Source organism: Barbatula barbatula (assembly GCF_947034865.1).
Source record: "Barbatula barbatula genome assembly, chromosome: 2".
Taxonomy (NCBI): domain Eukaryota; kingdom Metazoa; phylum Chordata; class Actinopteri; order Cypriniformes; family Nemacheilidae; genus Barbatula; species Barbatula barbatula.
Genome location: NC_136767.1, coordinates 28,688,765 through 28,708,319, shown reverse-complemented (window position 1 = coordinate 28,708,319; position 19,555 = coordinate 28,688,765). Strand labels below are relative to the sequence as shown.

At 40.0% G+C, this 19,555-nt stretch overlaps 2 protein-coding genes across 4 annotated transcripts in view; one reads left to right on the top strand and one right to left on the bottom strand.

The window, feature by feature from the left end:
- LOC306908597 (ras-specific guanine nucleotide-releasing factor RalGPS1) overlaps positions 1-19,555 on the top strand; it is a 78,002-nt gene that overhangs the window by 31,170 nt on the left and 27,277 nt on the right. For all 3 annotated transcript variants that reach the window (XM_079481629.1, XM_079481627.1, XM_079481628.1), the window contains one exon: positions 2,979-3,105. In XM_079481629.1, coding sequence (XP_079337755.1) covers positions 2,979-3,105 — 127 coding nt within the window. The remainder of the gene's footprint in view (positions 1-2,978; positions 3,106-19,555) is intronic.
- angptl2a (angiopoietin-like 2a) lies at positions 5,050-16,377 on the bottom strand. Its single transcript, XM_079481654.1, has 5 exons — positions 15,986-16,377; positions 12,917-13,837; positions 8,169-8,362; positions 6,279-6,549; positions 5,050-6,193 (listed from the first exon to the last, which is right to left on the bottom strand). Exons 2-5 carry the CDS (start codon positions 13,824-13,826, stop codon positions 5,994-5,996), a joined length of 1,575 nt encoding a protein of 524 aa, XP_079337780.1. The 5' UTR covers positions 13,827-13,837; positions 15,986-16,377; the 3' UTR covers positions 5,050-5,993.

Genomic DNA, 19,555 nt, shown 5'->3' with positions numbered 1-19,555 from the left:
CAATACATCTAGAAATGCTGATTAAAAAATATTTTGGAATGGTCTCTTTATTTTTTTTTCCCGCAGCCGTATGTGTGTACATATGCGCGCATTATACATATTTTTTGTAGAAAGTACTTCAGCAAGCCATGTTTTCTAGCCCCAGATATATGTCCATTAAATCCACAATTTTCTGCAGCCGTCAGTGGAATTTAAGATGCGTCTATTTTCTCTCATCATGTGGTATGCAAAAGTACAAGCTTTAAACTTTATGCCCCAGAGGCTTGTAAACCAATGAGATCGCAGCTTCCATGAGCTCATGCCGGGACCAGCCAGAGTCATTATTAAGCAGACACATGTATGGAAAGGGGGGCGTGTCCATCGAATTCCCACCTTGGCTATAGACTTGTAGCTTATACTCTGGAACGAGCTTGGTGGGCAAAGGTACTGTACAAACTAGTCAATCCTTTTGGGAAAAGCAATTCAAAAAGATGTCTCAAAATCCTTACACGTTAACGGTGAAATACTTTTTTGGTGCTGTTACCTCACACCCGACAACCACAAAGCTAAAGAAAGAATAGGAAAAATGAGTTTTTGCCAGTTGTTGTATTGATGTTATGTATGTGTTAGGGGAATGTGTAGGACAGGTCAAACCTCGGGCATGGCCGCAAACAGTTGTCTAAAATATGGTATTGCAAAACAGTTGGTCACATCTCATGACACATTGCTTCCACCGTCACTCAGCACATTTAGCGGCGTGTATCTGAAACCAGAGCAGGTTGGTTTGCTCATTTGAGACGTCCTGCTAAAAGCCTGTTTGGTTACAGTGTTGAGAACTGGTTTCACCAGCTATACTCCAATACCATAATTGCCCTGAAATGGATGTTTGGGTTACAGATGTGTTCTGTGCACACTCGGCTCGGGCAAGCGTGTACCTATCATCAGATGAGAACAAACATTACAACAGCTGTTTCCAGTTCAGAACCAACAGCTGAATGAGATGGACAGAGATTCCAAAACAAGATTGATTCGGATGTACAGTTGGAGAAAGGAAAAAGCTTCTAAGTTTCGCTCATGGATTTATCAATTTTAACAGCTCCGCCTCTTGTTCCATCTTGAGATTTTTTGGAGAGGAGTCCAGCATGCTTTTCACATTGTTCACGTTGACAATCGTGCTGTTTACAAAACGTTGTTTTGAGCATGTTCCTCTACAGCCGAGACTCTCAGAATACAGTTCATTTGATTGTATTTGATTCATTTTTTGATCATTTATTTAAAATATCAAGTTATTGCAGCTTTTTTATAGTTTGGTAACGGTGACAGATTTAAAGGTCCAGTGTGTCATTTTTAATCTTAGTTCTGTGTCAGCCACCGTAGTGCTTCAAAGGGGAGGAGGTAGGGGTGGAGTGAGCCGTTGGTTGCAATTTGTATCCTCACCACTAGATGCTGCTAAAATCTCCATTGCTCCTTTAAATATATACATATAAAGCTAATTCACACTAATCCTACATATGGCAACAAACATGCTGACAATAAAACGTTTTGATTCTGCATTTTGACAATATGGATGGGAAATTAAAAGTCTAGAATGAGCTTAAAGCGATATTTCAGAGGTAAAACAACGTTTTCCCATGTTTACTCACCCTCAAGGGATCCTCACTGAAGAGTTTACTTTCTTCTTGAAGAATAATGCAGTCGGAGTTATAATACCACGTATAATTTTTCTTCCAAGCGGTAAAATGTAAAAAAGATCATTGATCAAAGAACGGCTCGACACGACTCTGTGGTCTTGAAGTGAATTGATGCGTTTAAAAGAAATATCCATATTGACAGCGCTATTAATGTTAAAGATCAGGTAACACTCTCCATTTCTGCCAATCTCATATTAATCTTGAGTACATATACAGTAGTATTAGACGACACGTATCTTTGAAGAGTATTTAGTTTGATCAAATTTATAAAATAGAGATACAGCTGTCTGATTATTTTGGGACAAAGACGAGCTGCTGGAGGCGGGCAGTGGGACTGAACTCCAGCACGAGCACACATTACATTATCCCTTTGTGTTGTTGACACTTACACGCGCCATCTATCAGTTTCAAACGATCTCCAAATCCAGCAGTTTTATATAACATCCATCACTGAAATGCCGTGAACAAACAAACACACCTTAACTTCTCTCCCTATCGCAATTGTAACGAGCTGTAGCTGCAGGCCCACAGCACAGCCAATCATGACACAGTGCAGCCAATCTTGATAAGCAGGTCTTCCTATGCTCGTCAGTTGGCCCTGTGGGCGGGCTATTTCTTTCACCTTGCGGTGCTTTTCTGGGAGAGATTGCCCAATAAAAGGAAAAGGATCCCTGTTACGAACAGACTTTTAAGAAACTTTTCGAAACAGGTTGGAGTGCTGGGACAGTGTTTCAAGCACAGAAATTCTACATCATACGTCCAACGCGTTTTTTAACAAGTTGACCATGATAAGCATGAGAACCCAGCACGTTCAGAATACATGACATAGCATGATACCTCCACTTTAATGTCTAGCTTCCGTTGTCCCCTCTGCTAGGCGTGAACCTGTGGCTTGTCTTTCCAGCAAATGGCACAGGATTGTTGTAAGTTCCGGTTAGGAACGTGGCATTTTAGTAATGATCCAATTGGATATCATCTCCTCAGTTTGAACCTCTGAAATATTGCTTTAAGTTTACCTGAAATGCAATTTACTCTACATATTTACTGTATCTTTATGTGTGTTAGTCAAATAACATCAAAACTGACATTTCCTGTGAATTCAACAATAAATCTTTATTATAAGTTTACAGTTGAGAATCGGGGTAAGGTAGGAGACTGATCTTTTATGTGCTTGCTCAGTGACTTGCAGCATTTATTTGCGTAATATAAAAATCTCTGAAATAAATGTTTTCTTCAGGGCTTTATATGGTAAAGTACGTTTCAATTTACAAATTGAGGTGAATAAAATTGTTTTTTGTGTTTCTCCAGTTGATCAGCAGAAAAGACAAGGCCACGTTTGAGAAGCTGGACTACCTGACATCTAAAGAAGAGAACTATGCCAGAATGAGGGAATATATCAGATCCCTTAAGATGGTGCCCCGCATCCCTTACCTCGGTGAGTCTTTATATGCTTCAGTTTGTCTCGCATTCTTAAGGTCGTCTATTTCATACTAGAAATCAACACAACAGTGACTTCTTTGCAGGCGACCATCCACTTATTCGTCCTTGACTTATCCGCTGACATTAGCCCTTTGTAGTTGGCTGGTTTCTGCTGGTGTCTTTGCTGGTCTTGACTTTTTTAATGTTTTTGGTGCACTTCTAAGTGGGCGTTGGCTAAAGCTTTTTCCCAGCAGGCGGTACTGGAAAAGATCTTGTAGTTTGAATTTTTTTCGGTTATGTACAACTTGCTTTTTGGGAATCTCATTAATACTTTTTTAAACCGGTGATCTCTAATACATGGGAAAGTCTCGGAAATGTATTACTTGGGTGGGAAACCTTTAATCCTAAAGTTCCCCGGAATAATGATAGCACGCAAAGATGCATGGCACGAGAATTTATATTATGGTATCATTTTTGGAAGAAGCGTTTTGAATCTCTGCCCGGAGTTCGAATGTGAAACATGCAAATAACGCATTGTGTTATTTAGGCATTTTTCAGTTTGTTCTCGTGAACGCCCTAATTCCCCAAACTAAACCTCGAACCCCAGCATTTCTGCACGTAGATGAAGTGGAACGTAAGGTTCTCATTACCACACTGATTTTCAGTAAGTCCTGGAGACTCAACAGTAAATTGATTCCAAACCCTCTCTCTCTTCAGGCCGATGTCCGTGAACGGAGATTGTTGGAAACTATGGCTCATATTCTTTAGCCTTTAGTCACTGAGAGCCGCTGTTCTGGTTTAAGCCAAATTGGGGAAACACGCAGGAATGGCACAAGAGCCTGTGCTGTGTTAGAAGCCCCATGACACGAGATTTGACTTGTCTGCTACGGTTGAATTAGGCATGCGATTTCTACATGAACTTCTTAAAAGTTAGTCTGCCAAGAACATTTTGATATGAGATCTTGAACAGACCTCGTTCATATTTGTACAGTTGTGTTGTTAGCATCATATGTTGGACAGACATGAAGCTTGTATTCTAGATTAGGATAATAGTGCACGCCAAGTAACATATTTAGTATGTGAACTCAGACGACCTAATGCACCTGAGGCAATTTCATGCTTATTGCGAATACCTTTAGGGTTTATTTGGCCAAAAAACATTGTGTTCCTGTATGTAAACAGTTGTGTAACAGTCTGTTGTGTCTGATCTTATAACGCATCATTTACAGTCAGTGTTTCTGTGTGGTGGGGGTATATGCCTTCAGTGAGCAGGGACAGAATGACGGGCTGTCATGAAGAACAATGAAGTTCTTATTTACAATTTCATAACACTTTCCTTTAAGGATCGTTGATCATATTTGCGGGGTTAGTTCACAGAACCAGCACCACAATGTTGACGTGGCGTCATCCACCGAGGAAAAGAGCATGCCCATGCGCTAGCGTGAGATAAGGAGCACGTTTGACTCGTTTGCAACTTAATACGTAGCTCGGTCCCAGTGCTTAAAGATGCCGGACATGAGCCGCACATGGCAAGTCAAACTAAGTCATACGTTTGTGTTTTGTTGGCAATCTGCGTGTACTCGCCATAATGTGAACAACATGAAGGGATAATGCGATGATGTATTGTGTGCTCGTGCGATAGTTCCGTCCACCCTACCCGCAGCTCATCTTTTTCCCCAAATAATCGTACAGCTTTATCTCTTTAATAATTTGACCAAACTAATACTCTTCAAAAATACGAAGTATGCAATACCACTCTATAGGTTCTCAAGATTGATATGAGATTTGAAGAAACTGCGTGTTACCCCATCTTTAAGATGTTGGATAAGAAATAGACTTAGCTCCATTTAGCCCCTTAGAGCCTTCAGTTGTGTGTACTGACGTGTGCCTCACAGTATTTCTCTCAGCCCATCTGTAGATCTAATACAGCTTAAATTTTCACATAGTAATTGAATCCCTTGGCAGTGAACAGTGGCTGTACATAATTTATTGGAAATTCTGGTACACAACACGACAATACTTCACCTTACAAAAACATTCACACTTCGTTTCTATGTACATGGGGATTCCAGGACATACAAATTTTCATTTGATATAAAGAATGTTTAGTTTTTTCACGTTGCAATGCTTTTCAAACATCTTGCATTTGAGATTAAATATATTTTTTGTCAACAAACTTGTTACTTGAATTTGATTCTTCGTTTTGCATGCGGATAGATGCATGCATTCTTCTTTTTGGAATTGATATATTGATGTGCACTTTTTGTGCATTTGGCACTTCAGATGGCTGACCATCTTACGTAGTCCACTTCTTGGGCACCATTAGACAACTGGAACATACCATTTATATGAAGTCAATAAAATAGTGAAAATTAAGTTACAGTAACGTTATTCCTTTTTGTTATCACATGTAGCTAAATGTATGTTCACACTAATTATAATAAAATGACTGACAGTCACCGTGCAGTTGCTTAAGTTTTGCCATCCGTTGTTCTTGTTGAATCAGTTTGCAAACTTATAAGAACATAATATATCAACATTTAGGCACACTTGGAAAAATGTCCATGTTCAGCTTTTGTCGAGATCGTGCACCCCTGATGTGACAAGATCTGAAGGAGTTCTTTCCGTCATGAGGAGCCTGGGTTGCCAGGTCTGTCTGATTGAAGATTCTAGCGTGGATCATAATTTGCTCTTCTTTGTCAGCAAAGCCAGGACACCATGAGGACGATTGGTCAAGTGTGTAGGAAGTCATTTCGCTTTTGTAGTTTTTAATTTTGCTACTTTGGTCTGAGTATGCATATTATGAATTCATACGACTGGTAAACTACTGTAGGTAAACATTAAGAAAGACAAAGTAAAAAAATTGCACTTTATTGCTTGTCTTGACTTTCTCCGCACATTGTACTAATGGAAAGTGTTCGGATTTGGACGGATCATCATCGTGACTTTTTTCAGGGAGTACGACCCCCCGCGGAACTCCGCCCAGTAAACTCCATCCTGGTAGCGACTGCGATAATGACCACCTCGGTACCATACGCCGTTCAGGTTAGAGTGGGCACAGGCATTGTACCACCAACCACCCTTTTGATAATGAGCACAGTTCCCTGTGAAAGTGGACATGTGAAATTAAAGAGATCGAATGCTACACTGATTGTCATTGTATCAGTTTGGACTTTATGGCTGTCATACCTGTGTAGGCATCATGATCTCTGTCCAGAGTGGTGAACTGTTTTCCGTTGTGCCAAGTGAGAGAATCCCCTGAGTTTCCATGGTAACGCCCCACCCTCAGCTTGTAGAAGTCCGCCTCCGGCTCTAAGCGGAAGCTGGCGTATTCTGCAAACGTCTTTCTGCCGGACCAGTCCTCGAGGGTCACCAAAAGCTTGTAGTTCCCTTGGTTGGTCAGCCAGTAGATGTTCTCCAAACCAAGCCAGTATTCACCATCAATGTTCCCGAACCCTTGCTAAGAAAGAACAGACACCGAAAGAGAAGATTTGCATTATAAAATGCCTCCAAACTCTGATGAGCCACATTCAAACCATTGAAAAAATGAATAAATATGCATATGGGTAGTTGAGAAATAAACCGTACATATGTCCTATGGTCTGACAGTAAAAATGTAGATAATAATATATAATTGTATGTTATAAAATTTCATGAGAGATTTATCTTCATAGTTTGATTCTTTTATTTTTATAATGTCACAGAATAGGACACATGTACGGTGTTTGTCAACTACCCGTGAGCTCATAAGGAATGTAAAGACTGAGTCTAATGTACAGATTGAATTTACTATAAGTCAATTTATGTAAAAGTGTATGTATTAAAGTATTAATGTTAATACATTTCAACTTGCAACCCTGCAGACAGTGAGATTTGGATGAAACCCAAGGAAGCCCCACACATCTGTCTGTGCTTTGCTGTCTTTGCATTAGACATCGTTATTCAATGAAAGGAAGTTTAGTTTGGCCACCTGTACATGAGTTTTACTAGCTGTCGACAGACTGTCATTACGTACTTCTACACCAAGCATTACATAAGATGGCATGAATTAATAAGAATGATAAATCGGCCGCTAACAAATTTACTTTGCTCTCTTGCGCATTGCCTGAAGGATGTTTTAAAGCTGATCAGTCTCAGCAATGAGATGATTTCAGCAATTATTTTGGTATGACTTGACAAGTTAATATTTGTTTACATTAGTAAATGCATTAGCTTACTTGAACTAACAATGAACAATATAGATTTTCACAATTTGTAATGCTTGTAAACGTTATTTAATTACTTTGCATTAACTAATCGTTAACAAAAACAACCTTATGTCACCATGATTTTTGGATCATCGCTTGCTTGAGGCCAATTTCGTAATTCATCCCCACTAGTGGTTTGTGAATCATTTTGATAAAACCTCAGCAATCTTTTTTATGTTCGTATTTAATTCACCGCATTTTAGAGCATTATCATTCATTAAATTCATTTTCATTAGTGATGATTTTATTTGGTTCAAACCTGCCAGCCCGGCCAAATCAGTGGAATGGTTAAAACCTGCTTTTGTTTGTCTGAAAAGCTTCATCTGGCCCTGATTTTAGCCCTGCGTCTGATGTTATCAGCGGAGGGTTTCGTCAGGCGATGTTTTCGTGGGTGTGCATAGAAAAAACAACACAGCAAATCTTTGGAAAAGCCCTGGCGCTTGTTCGAAAACCTTTCCCGGCTTGTGTTACCACTAAATCCTGAAGACATTTGAAAGTGATGTTCTGTGTGACTTGAGAGGCCGCAAGAAGCCACAGTTTGCTGAGAGACTGATCGGTTTAGACACTGACAAAGATGCACAAATTCATCATCGTGGCAGGATTTAACGCCGTGCATGTGCGTCTCATTATTTTTACTAGGACTAAGGCACGCCGTAAGAAAGTTGTTGTATCATCTAGTGATAGAGATGATAAAAATCATTTTGGTGTTCGGCTGTGGTATGATCAAATTTGCACATTATATCCGTTGTTAAGCTCAGGGACACATATTTATATTTGTCTGATCTGTCACTTTCCTTCTTTTTCTGTAAATAAACACAAACTGATTTCAGACCTTATATGTCTCCCAGTTTCGGAAGAAGTTGACCGACCCGTCCATGCGCCTCTGGATGACCGTCCAGCCGCCGGGATCGTGTCTCTGCTCACACCAGACCTGCATCAGTTTGTTGATGTTTTCCGGCTTCACCAGATACATGCCGCTCTGTGTGTGTCCTTCTTCGAGAGCCTGCAGGCAGTCTTTAAACGGTCCTGTGTGCAAACATATTCATTACTCAAAGAGACCCATTCAGTTATCAAAATGTTGTTTTTATGGAGAACTTGGACCTTTACCTGATTTCAGTAAACACTTTTGCATGTGGTATTTGAGAGAAAAGCCTGTGTCTTATTGCCTAACCTCTCACAAACCAGATTAACTAAACACTATCATTATTGGCCCTTGAGGATTTCAGTCAAACACATTCCTGTCTCTGTCCACAGAAGCGAGGGCTGTTTGTCTGGTGAAATGACTGACAAGAAATTTGAAAGAAATTACATTTAATAGATGTTTGTGTACACTTTTCTTTATCATAGCAGCAGTAATTTATAAGATGATGGGATATAACAACAAGCCTGATAAAGTTGTGGTTTACTGTAGACAGAACCACCTTAGGGGCACAGACCACGGTACGGTAATCGTTGAACATATACAGTGTTTATGTTTGGCTTTAAAAGAAAGAAGTCCAATGTGTACTTTTTGGAAGACTCTTTTGATTGAAATGTAACATAATATACGTGAGGACATTACATAATGAAGTGTCATGTTTTTATTATCTTAGAATGAGCTATTTTTATCTACATACGCCGTGGGGTCCGCTTGTATGGAATTTGCCATGTTGTTTCTACAGTCAATACTATTGAATTAAACTTATTTATAGAGTGCTTTTGGCAATGTGCATTGTTCCAAAGGAGCTTTACAGGAGAAAATACAAAAAACAGAAAAACTCAGAAAAGGTCAAACACAACACAGGGCATGGTGTTTATAGAACAAGCAGGATCATTCTAGCTAATAATATCTAATAAATGCAGACTCCCGGTGAGCAGGCGAACAAGGCGCTGTGGCGAGAAACCCAAACTCCAGTGATAAATAAATGGAGAAAAAAAACAGTCGGTCTAATGCCGGGAGGGCCAGGTGACTTTCATTCAAAGTTACTGAGTAAATGTTTATGAATAATAGGGAGAGCTTATTAGTTGTGATTTAGTTCATTTCATTTGTAGAAATAGTTTAGGTCTGATTTTGTCTTATTTTGTGATGAATGTCAGACAACAGAGGAATGTTATAATAAGCAAGGACAATTGTAATGGCAATGAGTGCAGCTATAACTTCAAACTGTGGTCATGTGATGTAAGTTAAGCATTAAATACTAAGTACTCACATTTAGCATTAATGTGACGTTAATACGTTATCTACTTTGGCAAAGAAGCGAAAATGCGATGACATTTTAGTGCGTCGAAAGGGCGGGGTGGAGTGAGCCGATGGTTGCAATTCGCAACCTAACCACTAAATGCTGCAAAATTTGATATACCCTTAACATCTTTAAAATCAAACCTTGGACATTATTTAAAGATAGTATGTGGAACACATTTGTTTTACTATTTACTATTACACGTTAAACAACCTGAAACTGATGCTGTGCTTTAAAATTGGCATAATTTGGTGTTATTTTCCAGTTTATTACTGTAAAGCTGCTTTGTTACGCTTTGTGTTGAATAAAGTGACCAAATTACCAAAGCTGAATTTGCTTGACGATGCAGAGCAGATCACAAAATAATTTAGCAGATTGGTTGCTATGCAACACAGACTCAGCAACACGGATGCAGTGGCACATTAATACTCATGTTATGAGATCAGAATTAAGGACCACACACATCTTTGTTTAGACACACGGTGTCGTTAAGCACACTTAAGTGGTAGATAACCAAATAACGTGTTCCATTAAAGAAAAAGTCATGGGTTTGAATGCCATGAGGGTGAATAAATTATGACAAAAGGTATATTTTTAGGTGATCTATCCCTTTAATTATCTTTTATTCTTACTGATGTCCACGAGCATGTATACTCATTAAGGGTCAGGCCCGACTGCTGTTGGGGTTTTTGGGACGGCTGATGAAATGTGCCAAGGAGAAGAAAGTTGCGAAAGAAAATCGCTTATTGAGAAGACACGCCTGGCCAAAACCTCCAAGAGGTTCTTGTTGCACCACAGCAGAGCTGCTGTTGGTTTGTTTTTTCACTTATACTATGAACAATGCTTTGATGGATTTCCAGTTCAAGTCTTCGTTGTGCTTGACGTGTCCCAACCGTGCTTAGATCGTTGCATTCATCTGCACTGATGTTCTCTCTCTTGTGTTTCGTACAGTGATGTGCTAAAATTCTTATTTTGATTCGGTTTAAGTGTGACCGAGCTGCCGCAGATGTCTGAATGTGTTTGGCTGTAGTGATGCGGCTGTTAAGAGGAAGAACCGACCCAAAACAAGTTTTCAAGTTTTTAATCCACTATTATGAGCCACCTTAAATTATGATAATTTTAAAGCAAAGCGTTACTGTTAATTGATATCTTAAGAAAATTAAACATCTTGCATGTACATGTACTGTATATGCAGCCAGGTCAAGCGTGTCCTCGCCGAACTCATACCATTAAGCTTGTTTCATGGCCAGACTTATGCAATCTCCACAGTTCTTATTTTCTCATCTGAACTCGAGCCACGGCTTTCCAGCAAAGAGCTCGAGTCAATGCTGTTTTCATTATGACGCCATGCTCTCTGGACAACGTAAAATTGCCCTGAGGAGATGGAAAATCATCTAGAAAATGAACATGCACGCTCTCTGCTGCGATACCGGCTACTGAAGGCTGTTTATGCAATCCGTCCTGCCTCGGTGTTCCTAGTAAAGAGTCTAATGAGTTTGGTAACAAGCTTCGGTCCGGGGAGAGAATCACACTTTTCCAGTGGCATTTATTTCAGACAGGATACTTATTAAGTTATTGTTCCATGTTGTCTTTCCTCTTGGGAAAGTTTGTCTGCCAAATATTTGAATGCTGTTTTCTTTCCATTTGGGAGAACGAATTAGGTGGAAAATGCGTGGATGGGGGCTTCTGTTGAGACCACATCAGACGGGGCGCAGCGCTTTGAATGCAGAAATGGTCTCTCTAACTTTATCAAACAGGAGCCATGAGAGGTCAAATAACAAACAGAAGTCATTCGGGGGAAAGGTTGAGAGATGCTGTACGTGATAATATTCCTGTTTCTTCCATTGGCAGTTGCTCGGGAGTTACGCCCTGAAAGTCTGTAACCTGAATGTGATCTGAACGCATTCACCAGGTTATTATGAGAAACTCAATTAAGTTTTACTCGCAAATGATCAAATTAGCTTTTAGTCATTCTTATTGACTTACACCGTTCCCAACAGGGAATACAGTGGTAACATAAGGCCAACTCATTTTTCACAGGTTATGATTTCTGTAACCTCGGTTCTGACATTTCAGATTAGGTGACAGAGATTTTACAAAACAGTACTGCGTTAGGATTTTTGTTTCTTTGTGTTATTAAAATTAATTAAATAAAAAAGAGCTCATAGCTCACTGTAAAAGTGTAGTCAGTTAATACTTTTCATTAATACGTTGTTCCATGGGGTGGAAAATAAGATTTTCAATTGAGCGATGCACATGGTAAATTAAGTTGCAAGTATGTTTTCTCGGCTGCGTAATGAGATATTTATTGGAATCGAGCGATCTATTGAAGTGCGTATTTTGTTAGGTCTGTAGCAGTGAAGCAGTTCAGCGGTACGTAAGTGTTTGGTGCGGCAGGAAATCTTTTCTAATAACTACCAGAGGAACAATTTAATGAGATGATGTAAGGAAAAAAGGGCTACACTTATTCTTGTTTCTCCTGCTCCGAAAGCGGATTTACAGAGTTAGTGTAGGCTAGTTAAAAGAATGTTTGTGTGCGTGCATCTTGGAAATATAAGGACAGGAAAGTGTGTTGCACACTGTGCATTTGTTTGCATGTACACATTGACATTTTTTTACATGTTTACATATTTGCACATGTGCATTTGTTTGTGTGCATGTTTGCATTTGCGTGTGTGTGTCTCATGTTAATATGTGTGTACGTGTGTGTGTTAATTTGTGTTTGTGTGTGTGTGAGTGTGTGCGTGTCTAAGTTCACAAATGGACATGGGCCCATGTCCAACATAACAAACCAGTTCCTAACCAGACGCTATAATTCAAAGCACTAATTTCTGTCTCAGATTTCGACACTCACTCATTTCTGAAATCCCGTGCAGTTCTGAATTAAAGTGCAAAACTGTTTGCTTCTCAAAGGGTTTTCCTTCAAAGATTAATGCGCACTCAGTTGAGAGAAAATGTTGCCGAATAATTGTGTTGTAATGGGCTCGTATCCAAACTCCCAGGAGAGATCAGACCCAGCGGCAGGGAAATCCACATGTCTTCATGTTACTTGTTCTGGAGAATGTTTGGACTGTTTTATTTGGAAGCACGGTGGAGGCTGATCTAACCAACCGCTTAAAGACATCATACACCGATTATTAATGATTCTGAGTGTGTGCAACACGGTTAACCTTGTCAATGGGCCGGAAGATATTTATTAGACATGTCTGTCAATCTTATATATATTTAATGTGTCGCTGGGGCCTCAATGTAAAGTCCCATAGAAATGTTTTTGGTACCTTGGACAGTGCGTCAGTTTAAATATGAATGATGACCTAAAAATGTACGTTTCAGTTGTAAATACAGATATCGAAAGACTCACCTGAGGGTTTATCCGTTGAGAAGCTGTAGGTTTCAGATGGCACGGTTGGTAAACTCTGCGGGATTGCTTTAGAGTTTTGGTCGCTCTGGATTTCATTGGTCATTTGGTTGATGTGGCGGTTGTAGGGCGGCGGGTGGAAGGGTCTCACCGCTGGGGCATGTTGAACGGGAGGAGGCGGCGGTCTTTGTTGAGGAGGTTGGGGATGCTGCTGTGGCTGGGGCAGGATTGAAGGAGGTTGGTAAGGTCGTGCCTGTCGGCCAACACCTGCACCGACGAAGCCTCCTCTCCGACAGTGTTCCTCCAGCTGCACGATCAGGGCGCTCTGGTTGCTGGCGAGAGACGACAAATGCTGGTATTTGTGTTCCAGGTCACGAAAACGCGCGGTCAGCTGCTGCATCTCGGCGGTGTGATTGAGCACGCGATTCTCCAGCTGAGAAGCCTCCAAAGCGTTGTCCCTCTTGCGGATAATCTCATGCAGCAGCTGCATGTAAAGCTGCGTCACACGGGAGTTCATGTTGCGCGACTCCTTGCGCAGCAGCTTGACTTCGTTGACCACGCCGCCGTCCACCTCCACCAACTGCTGGAGCGTCTCGATCTGACGCCTCTGCTTGTGCAGCTCTCCGTTCAGCAGTTCCAGCTCCTGCTTGTTCACGCGGTTCTCCAGCAGGGCTTCCGGTTCTTTGGAGTTCACGCAAATAGCACCTGTGGCCTTCTGCTGGGGCACGATGAATGTGTAGGAGCATTTGTCCACCTCGGGGGACTCGGCGGAGCGCTTGGGGCGACCTGCGTAAATGAACTCCTTTTCAAGTATGTCGTCTCTGCTGTCGAACTCCTGAGCGGCGTGCAGAGCGGAGCGAGGGTGAGACAGGGTGAGAGTCAGCAGGGCCAGCAGTAGGACATTTAAAGCCATGATGTTGCCCTCTGCAAGAAAGCCAGATGGAATTTTTGGTTATTTTGATCAGACCCATATTTATACGTATATGTAGACCAAAATATTACAGAAAAACACATTTCCCGTCCCATGTAAAAAGATTCTAAACCGTATTTTACTATAGTGTATTTTACTGTAAATTGTGCTATATTTTAGTGTAATAATACTATAGTATTCTGTAGTATTAACTATGATTTTCTGTACTATATAGCACGAAAAGTGGATTTTTATGGAACCTCTTTAAGTGCTATATAGAACCATATCTTAGTGCTTCAGAGGCTCTTCAGCGGTTCTTTCGGATTGTTTGGGTGCTATATAGAACCGCTGTAAGTCGTTTTGGATAAAAGCATCTGCCAAATGCCTATATGTAAATGTAAATTATTATAATTGCTCACAAAAGTCATAGCTCTTTGCATAACTCTTAAAAGGTGTTTTACGTCTCTTTCCTCCACATCGCAATATTTCCCGGAGCACCTGGAAAGAGTCCAGCCGTGTTTGACTGAGTCATACATTTAGACCCCACGACTGGAATGCGCTAAATTACGGATGGGAAAATCTGTCACACACTGCGCCTGGTGTGCTATGTTGTGTGTACAGCGCATCTCTATAGCAACGGATGGAGCGCTCCATGTTTTTCATTCTGCTCATTTGTGTGTAACGGGTCCCACTATTGAGTCTCAACACAAGTTACCCAGAACACATGCACTTAGTAGGGGGCTTGTATTCAACAGCTGCATATAATACAAAAAGTACAATTGCATTGCCATGGAAACCTCTCACTAGTGTTTTATCCATCTTTCTTCGTGTTGTTATTATTTGTTTAGTTTATATATATAGGTATCGATCGGCCTAATCTGACGTCACAAGCTTTGTTTTTGTTCTCATGCTAAAAACAAGTGAGATTTTTTTATATCTGATTCATTGTTTCTGGATTGTGGTTTGGCCCGAATGCACAAACAATCATTCTTCGCCTGAATATAAACTCGAGATTTGTTATTTGCAAAATGTGCAGCTGTTTCGTTTAATGACATAACTGAGGGTACACAGCGTGATGATCCCTTCATCTTTTTATCCGTGCTGAGCTTATGAAACCATTTTTGACTTAGAGGATGCAAACAGCTCCTGGTCGAATCCCAACTTGTAACTCCGTCTAGATGTAAATGATGATATAAATTGCGATGATGTCATCACACGCTCCCGGTCCCCTGTGTCACATATCTCGGCTTTTTATCTCTAATCATTTTCTTTGAAGCTTTATCCCAGCTCTTTTGCTAATTTAAGACAATGCAAATTAGTTTTTTGAGATCACACTCAGAGACGTTGTCTGAGGGATTCCTGTAGATGTCCGTGGGGTTGAACGGTGCAAGATGAGTCGGTACAGCGAATATTACTTTAATTGACTGCAATTTGAAATGGAATATCTGTTATCAGGAAGTCGCTTTGGATAAAAAAAGGTTTTATTCTCTTAGATGACTGTACAAAACAGAAGTATCTCATGGTATTATTACAGTGCTGTTTTGTAAGAGTATTGGATAATATCTAAAAGGTTTTTTATTGTTATAAATTCAGACTTAATCCTAAACGACTCTTAACAGTTTGTTTCATTCATAGTTTATGTAGGAATTGAAATCATAAAAATTGAAGGCGTATATTGATTGGTAAACTTCATTTATAAATGCACCTCATACACACTTCTATGTGTTTACATTACATTTATGTTTAGGTATTTAGCAGACACTTTAATCCAAAGCGACTTTGTGCAAAAACAAGCATTTCGTCTTGGATGCTGTTGCATAATATAATGCAATAACAATATATACGGAGTAAAATCATTTGAAAACATAAAGGAATTTTAAAATGATCATTTACGAAGTAAATAACATTACAGACTATACATTTCCCTTTTTTCGACTTTTCGTCATGACACATCATTTGTTAAGAGGTGTGTTAACACTGTTGATTATATACATATACAGTACAATACTTAATACATGCATATCACATTTTTTGTGTTTCAAAAACACTTTATCAAGTCATTTATTTATGTATTGTCTGTGTGAGGTTCTAATGCACTGATGGGAGTTAAATGTGCAAATATCCAGAATGACATCAGTTACATGCCGGTAAATTCCTCTTACCAGAAGAGCGTATTCCTGGCTTTCCTGCTGTGTCTCGCTCTTTCTCTCTGTTTCGTCTCTTTAAAATCTACCCAGGCAGGTTGGATGTTGTTGTCCCTGCGGGCTGAAGGCATCACCCATCCCCTAATGTCCTCTCGGTCCCGTGGTGTTCGTCTGTCCTCTTCTCCGTCTCGCAGCCCGTGTCTGTTTCCTCAGTTGTGTGACAGTCTCATTGCGTTCCTCAGAAGCTGGTGTGCGTTCAGTGTGGAACAACATGTGTTCACATGAACGTCCTGCAAACCATTCCGTCCCAATGATCCTCTGTCTGCTAGCAGTTAAGTGTTCGGTGAAAATGACACGTTGATTTAGGGAGCAACGTCCTCAACCTCCAGTCATGACCATTAAATTCTCTCAGCATTGGTTTGTGGTAAGGGTTTTGTTTGTGGCCCCTCCTCTTCTCTTCTCCTCCTCTTGGCACAGAAGGAACGGTCATCAGTTCATTGATGTAGGAAAGCATTGATACACATCAACCTCATTCTTCTCTTTGTCTATGTAGAGACAACATAGACACATTTTAATTATGTTTGATAAGGCAAACATATCTAATGGGATAAACAATTTCCTGACCCTTATAAAGTGAACATTGGGGGCCGTGTCAACGAGGCATTTCTACCGGCGTTGCCGGAATGTTTTTGACGGAATCGCCGCATTTTGAATACACCAGAAGCTGGCATTCTTTTCCGCAGGCTCAGCGTCGGCACTTTCAGCCGCGCCTTGGTGGATCTGGAGCCTTAGATCCATGGTCTAACCGAGATTGAGCTTTTATTTTTTATCCGTCATCACCTTCGGTTTGCTTACTGGGATTTTACAGACAAATAAATTAAGAAATAGTATGAACATTTAAATAAAACTGTTCAATTATGACATAATGAACTTTCAACATTGTATTTTTGGAAATAATGTTGGTAATGAGCGATTTGACTGATATGAGCTTTCGGTGTGAAATCAACAAAGTTTTGCACTTCCCTGGCTTAAACCTGATTTTGTTAAAATTTTTTTGAAGATGGTCATGCGTAAATAATGATGTAAGCTAAGATATAAATGAATATGGGTCATTGACATATAAGAACATTCTATAGCCAATTTTAAAATGTATTTATTGCAATTGTTCAAACATTAAGAATGTGATATACAGGAATGTAGCTAAACTTTAAAGTTAAGTGAATTTTGTATTTTCTCATCTTCATGAATCGGCCGTAGCCTTAAAATGTCATGCACTCTTAAAAATAAAGGCGCTTTAAAGGTTCTTCCCAGTGATGCCATAAAAAAACATGTTTGGTTCCACCAAGAACCATTCTGTTCTCTTTCTTACCTTTTGAAGCACCTTGTGTGTGGTGCGACTGTAATTTATCTTAAAATGAATTTATTTCTAACATTTTTTCATTAGCATATTATGCAACAACAAACCTTGAAGTCAACAGATTCTACTAATAGACCCCCTGTGCCTCCAAATCTGATCATTTTTACCCCTCCCTCCACAAAATAGTGGACCAGCCCTTGACAGTTATTATTTTGTCTTGGTGTGTGTTGAACGATAAAGACTAAACATTCAAGTCAGGGATGGTGGTTTTTGGATGAAGGGTCACGACCGGCAGAAAGAGGTGCGACTGTTTGAACGACCCCAGAGGAAGAGAGATGAATCTGTGCGCGCACACGCGTCATCTGTCTGCTAAACACGTTTTATTTTCTAACATCAGTATTTTAAGTCTCACTTAGAGGGATTACAGGCACATCGACACGCAGGGGAAATCTCTTCAACCTCCTAAAACTGAACTTTAAATGTTGTTTTTTTTTACCAAGAAAAGATTTATGTTAAGTAACCGTGGTCCAGATGTTCTCCAAGGTGCCGCATGAAACGTGAAGCAGCTCTGTAGCACGTTCGTGCTTTGTTCAATAGACATGTATTGATGAAAACAGACTCGTATTTAAATACGTCTGTCTGACTGATAGATCCTCTGATAGAACTTGTGGGAAAGAGACACGTTTCACATGGCAAGAGCTTTTGGCCTAGGAGCTCATGAGACATTTGAGAGAGTGGAAAGTTTAGTCCCCTTCTCATTGACGGGTTAACAGAAAAATATTCACAAAGCCCAGAAATTTTAACACTTAACGTGTTCAAGAAAGGGATTTGGGGGAATGTGTTCTCCCAAAATTGTTGAACTAATTTAACATGAAATGTTTGGAGCTTGTTTGTCTCTGTATTTTATTATATACAAAAATATATTAGATTACAGTTTTACTCTGAAGTGTAGATGTCACTTTAAGCGTCGGATTGGCACCCCAGCTTCCACTTCCATATTCTGTGTATGGGATCATGAATTGGCAGATGAGGCTGTTTTCATCCTCAGCTTTAAAACAGGGTGATGTAAGAGCAGACTTGCAGTAAATCAAAAACATGGAGGAAAGAACTGGCATCAGTTTGTCTTTTTACTTTTAGTGTTTATGTCCAGTGTTGGGTGGGATGTAAGTATTACTGCTGTATAGGGAGACCCTCATCTAATACATGAGGAGATTGTTAATGTTGGTGGTCCTCTAGGAGCCACAGGGCTATGAGGAGAGTAGTAAAAGTTCCTCCGTGTTGTTCATCCTTAATTGACTTTGTTTGTGTTCATGTTTGATCATTCGTGGAGTTTGCATCATTCTGTTTATTGATGCATTTCTGGTTATATCGTTTTTCTGACAAACTTCATTGTGCTCTTTGAAAGGAGATGTCACCGCAAGGTTTTCGAGGGCCGTCAGCTCCTCAAGAGCTTTATTTTAACACGGTGACCCTTTCTAATCACAAACGCTTGTAAAACAAAACCGTGTCCACACGTTCTGAGGAGCTGCTGTTCTTCATCACTCTCTTCATCTGTAACTTTAGTCTCTTAAAGTGTAAAGAGACTTATGTCAGTGAATTTCTCACTTTGGGGATTACATCATCTTGTCTGTTTTTAGGTCTCCAAAATGCCGTTGTGTAACTTATTTATGTTTATTTGTGTCAAATGAGGTTCTTCAAAATGTAAAAAGGTAAGAAAGAGATCATTCTCTCAAGAACCTTTGACTGAATGGTTCTGTGTGGAACCAAAAATGATTCTTTTATGACATCGCTGCCATTTCTTCATCTCTTCCTCAATGATCACTGTGTATAAACCCTTCCTCTCACTCGAAGTTACACAACAGGTGTCGCTCACGGAGAAAATCCCAGTTTTACTTTCACTTAGTGAAATGTTTGCCAACATTTGCCGCTACTGTTCCATTCACTTTTGTTTGGCCTTCACGTTGAGCAGCATGTGCAGTTTTCCGGAGAAACCGCACACGTCTTCAGCATTCATATGGGGAGATTCACATGGAATCTGTGTGGGTTTTTTTGTGCTGTCATTTATCATGAAAGTGTGTACTTCTACACTCATTTATCCAAAGTGACTTGTCAAGATATGCGTTTTATAAGCCTTTGCATTGCATTTAACCATATTTAAAACTATTCAAACGGTCTCCATATTTTTCACATTTTTTAGTATTTGGTATTCTGTATGCAAATATATATATATT

Bases quoted from the DNA above. Each gene is read 5' to 3' on its own strand.
- angptl2a (XM_079481654.1), bottom strand. From the start codon at position 13,826: ATGGCTTTAAATGTCCTACTGCTGGCCCTGCTGACTCTCACCCTGTCT. The intron at 8,363-12,916 runs GTGAGTCTTTCG...GTTTGCACACAG, and splicing joins CTCAACGGATAAACCCTCAG to GACCGTTTAAAGACTGCCTG. The intron at 6,194-6,278 runs GTATGACAGCCA...CCACTTTCACAG, and splicing joins AGATCATGATGCCTACACAG to GGAACTGTGCTCATTATCAA.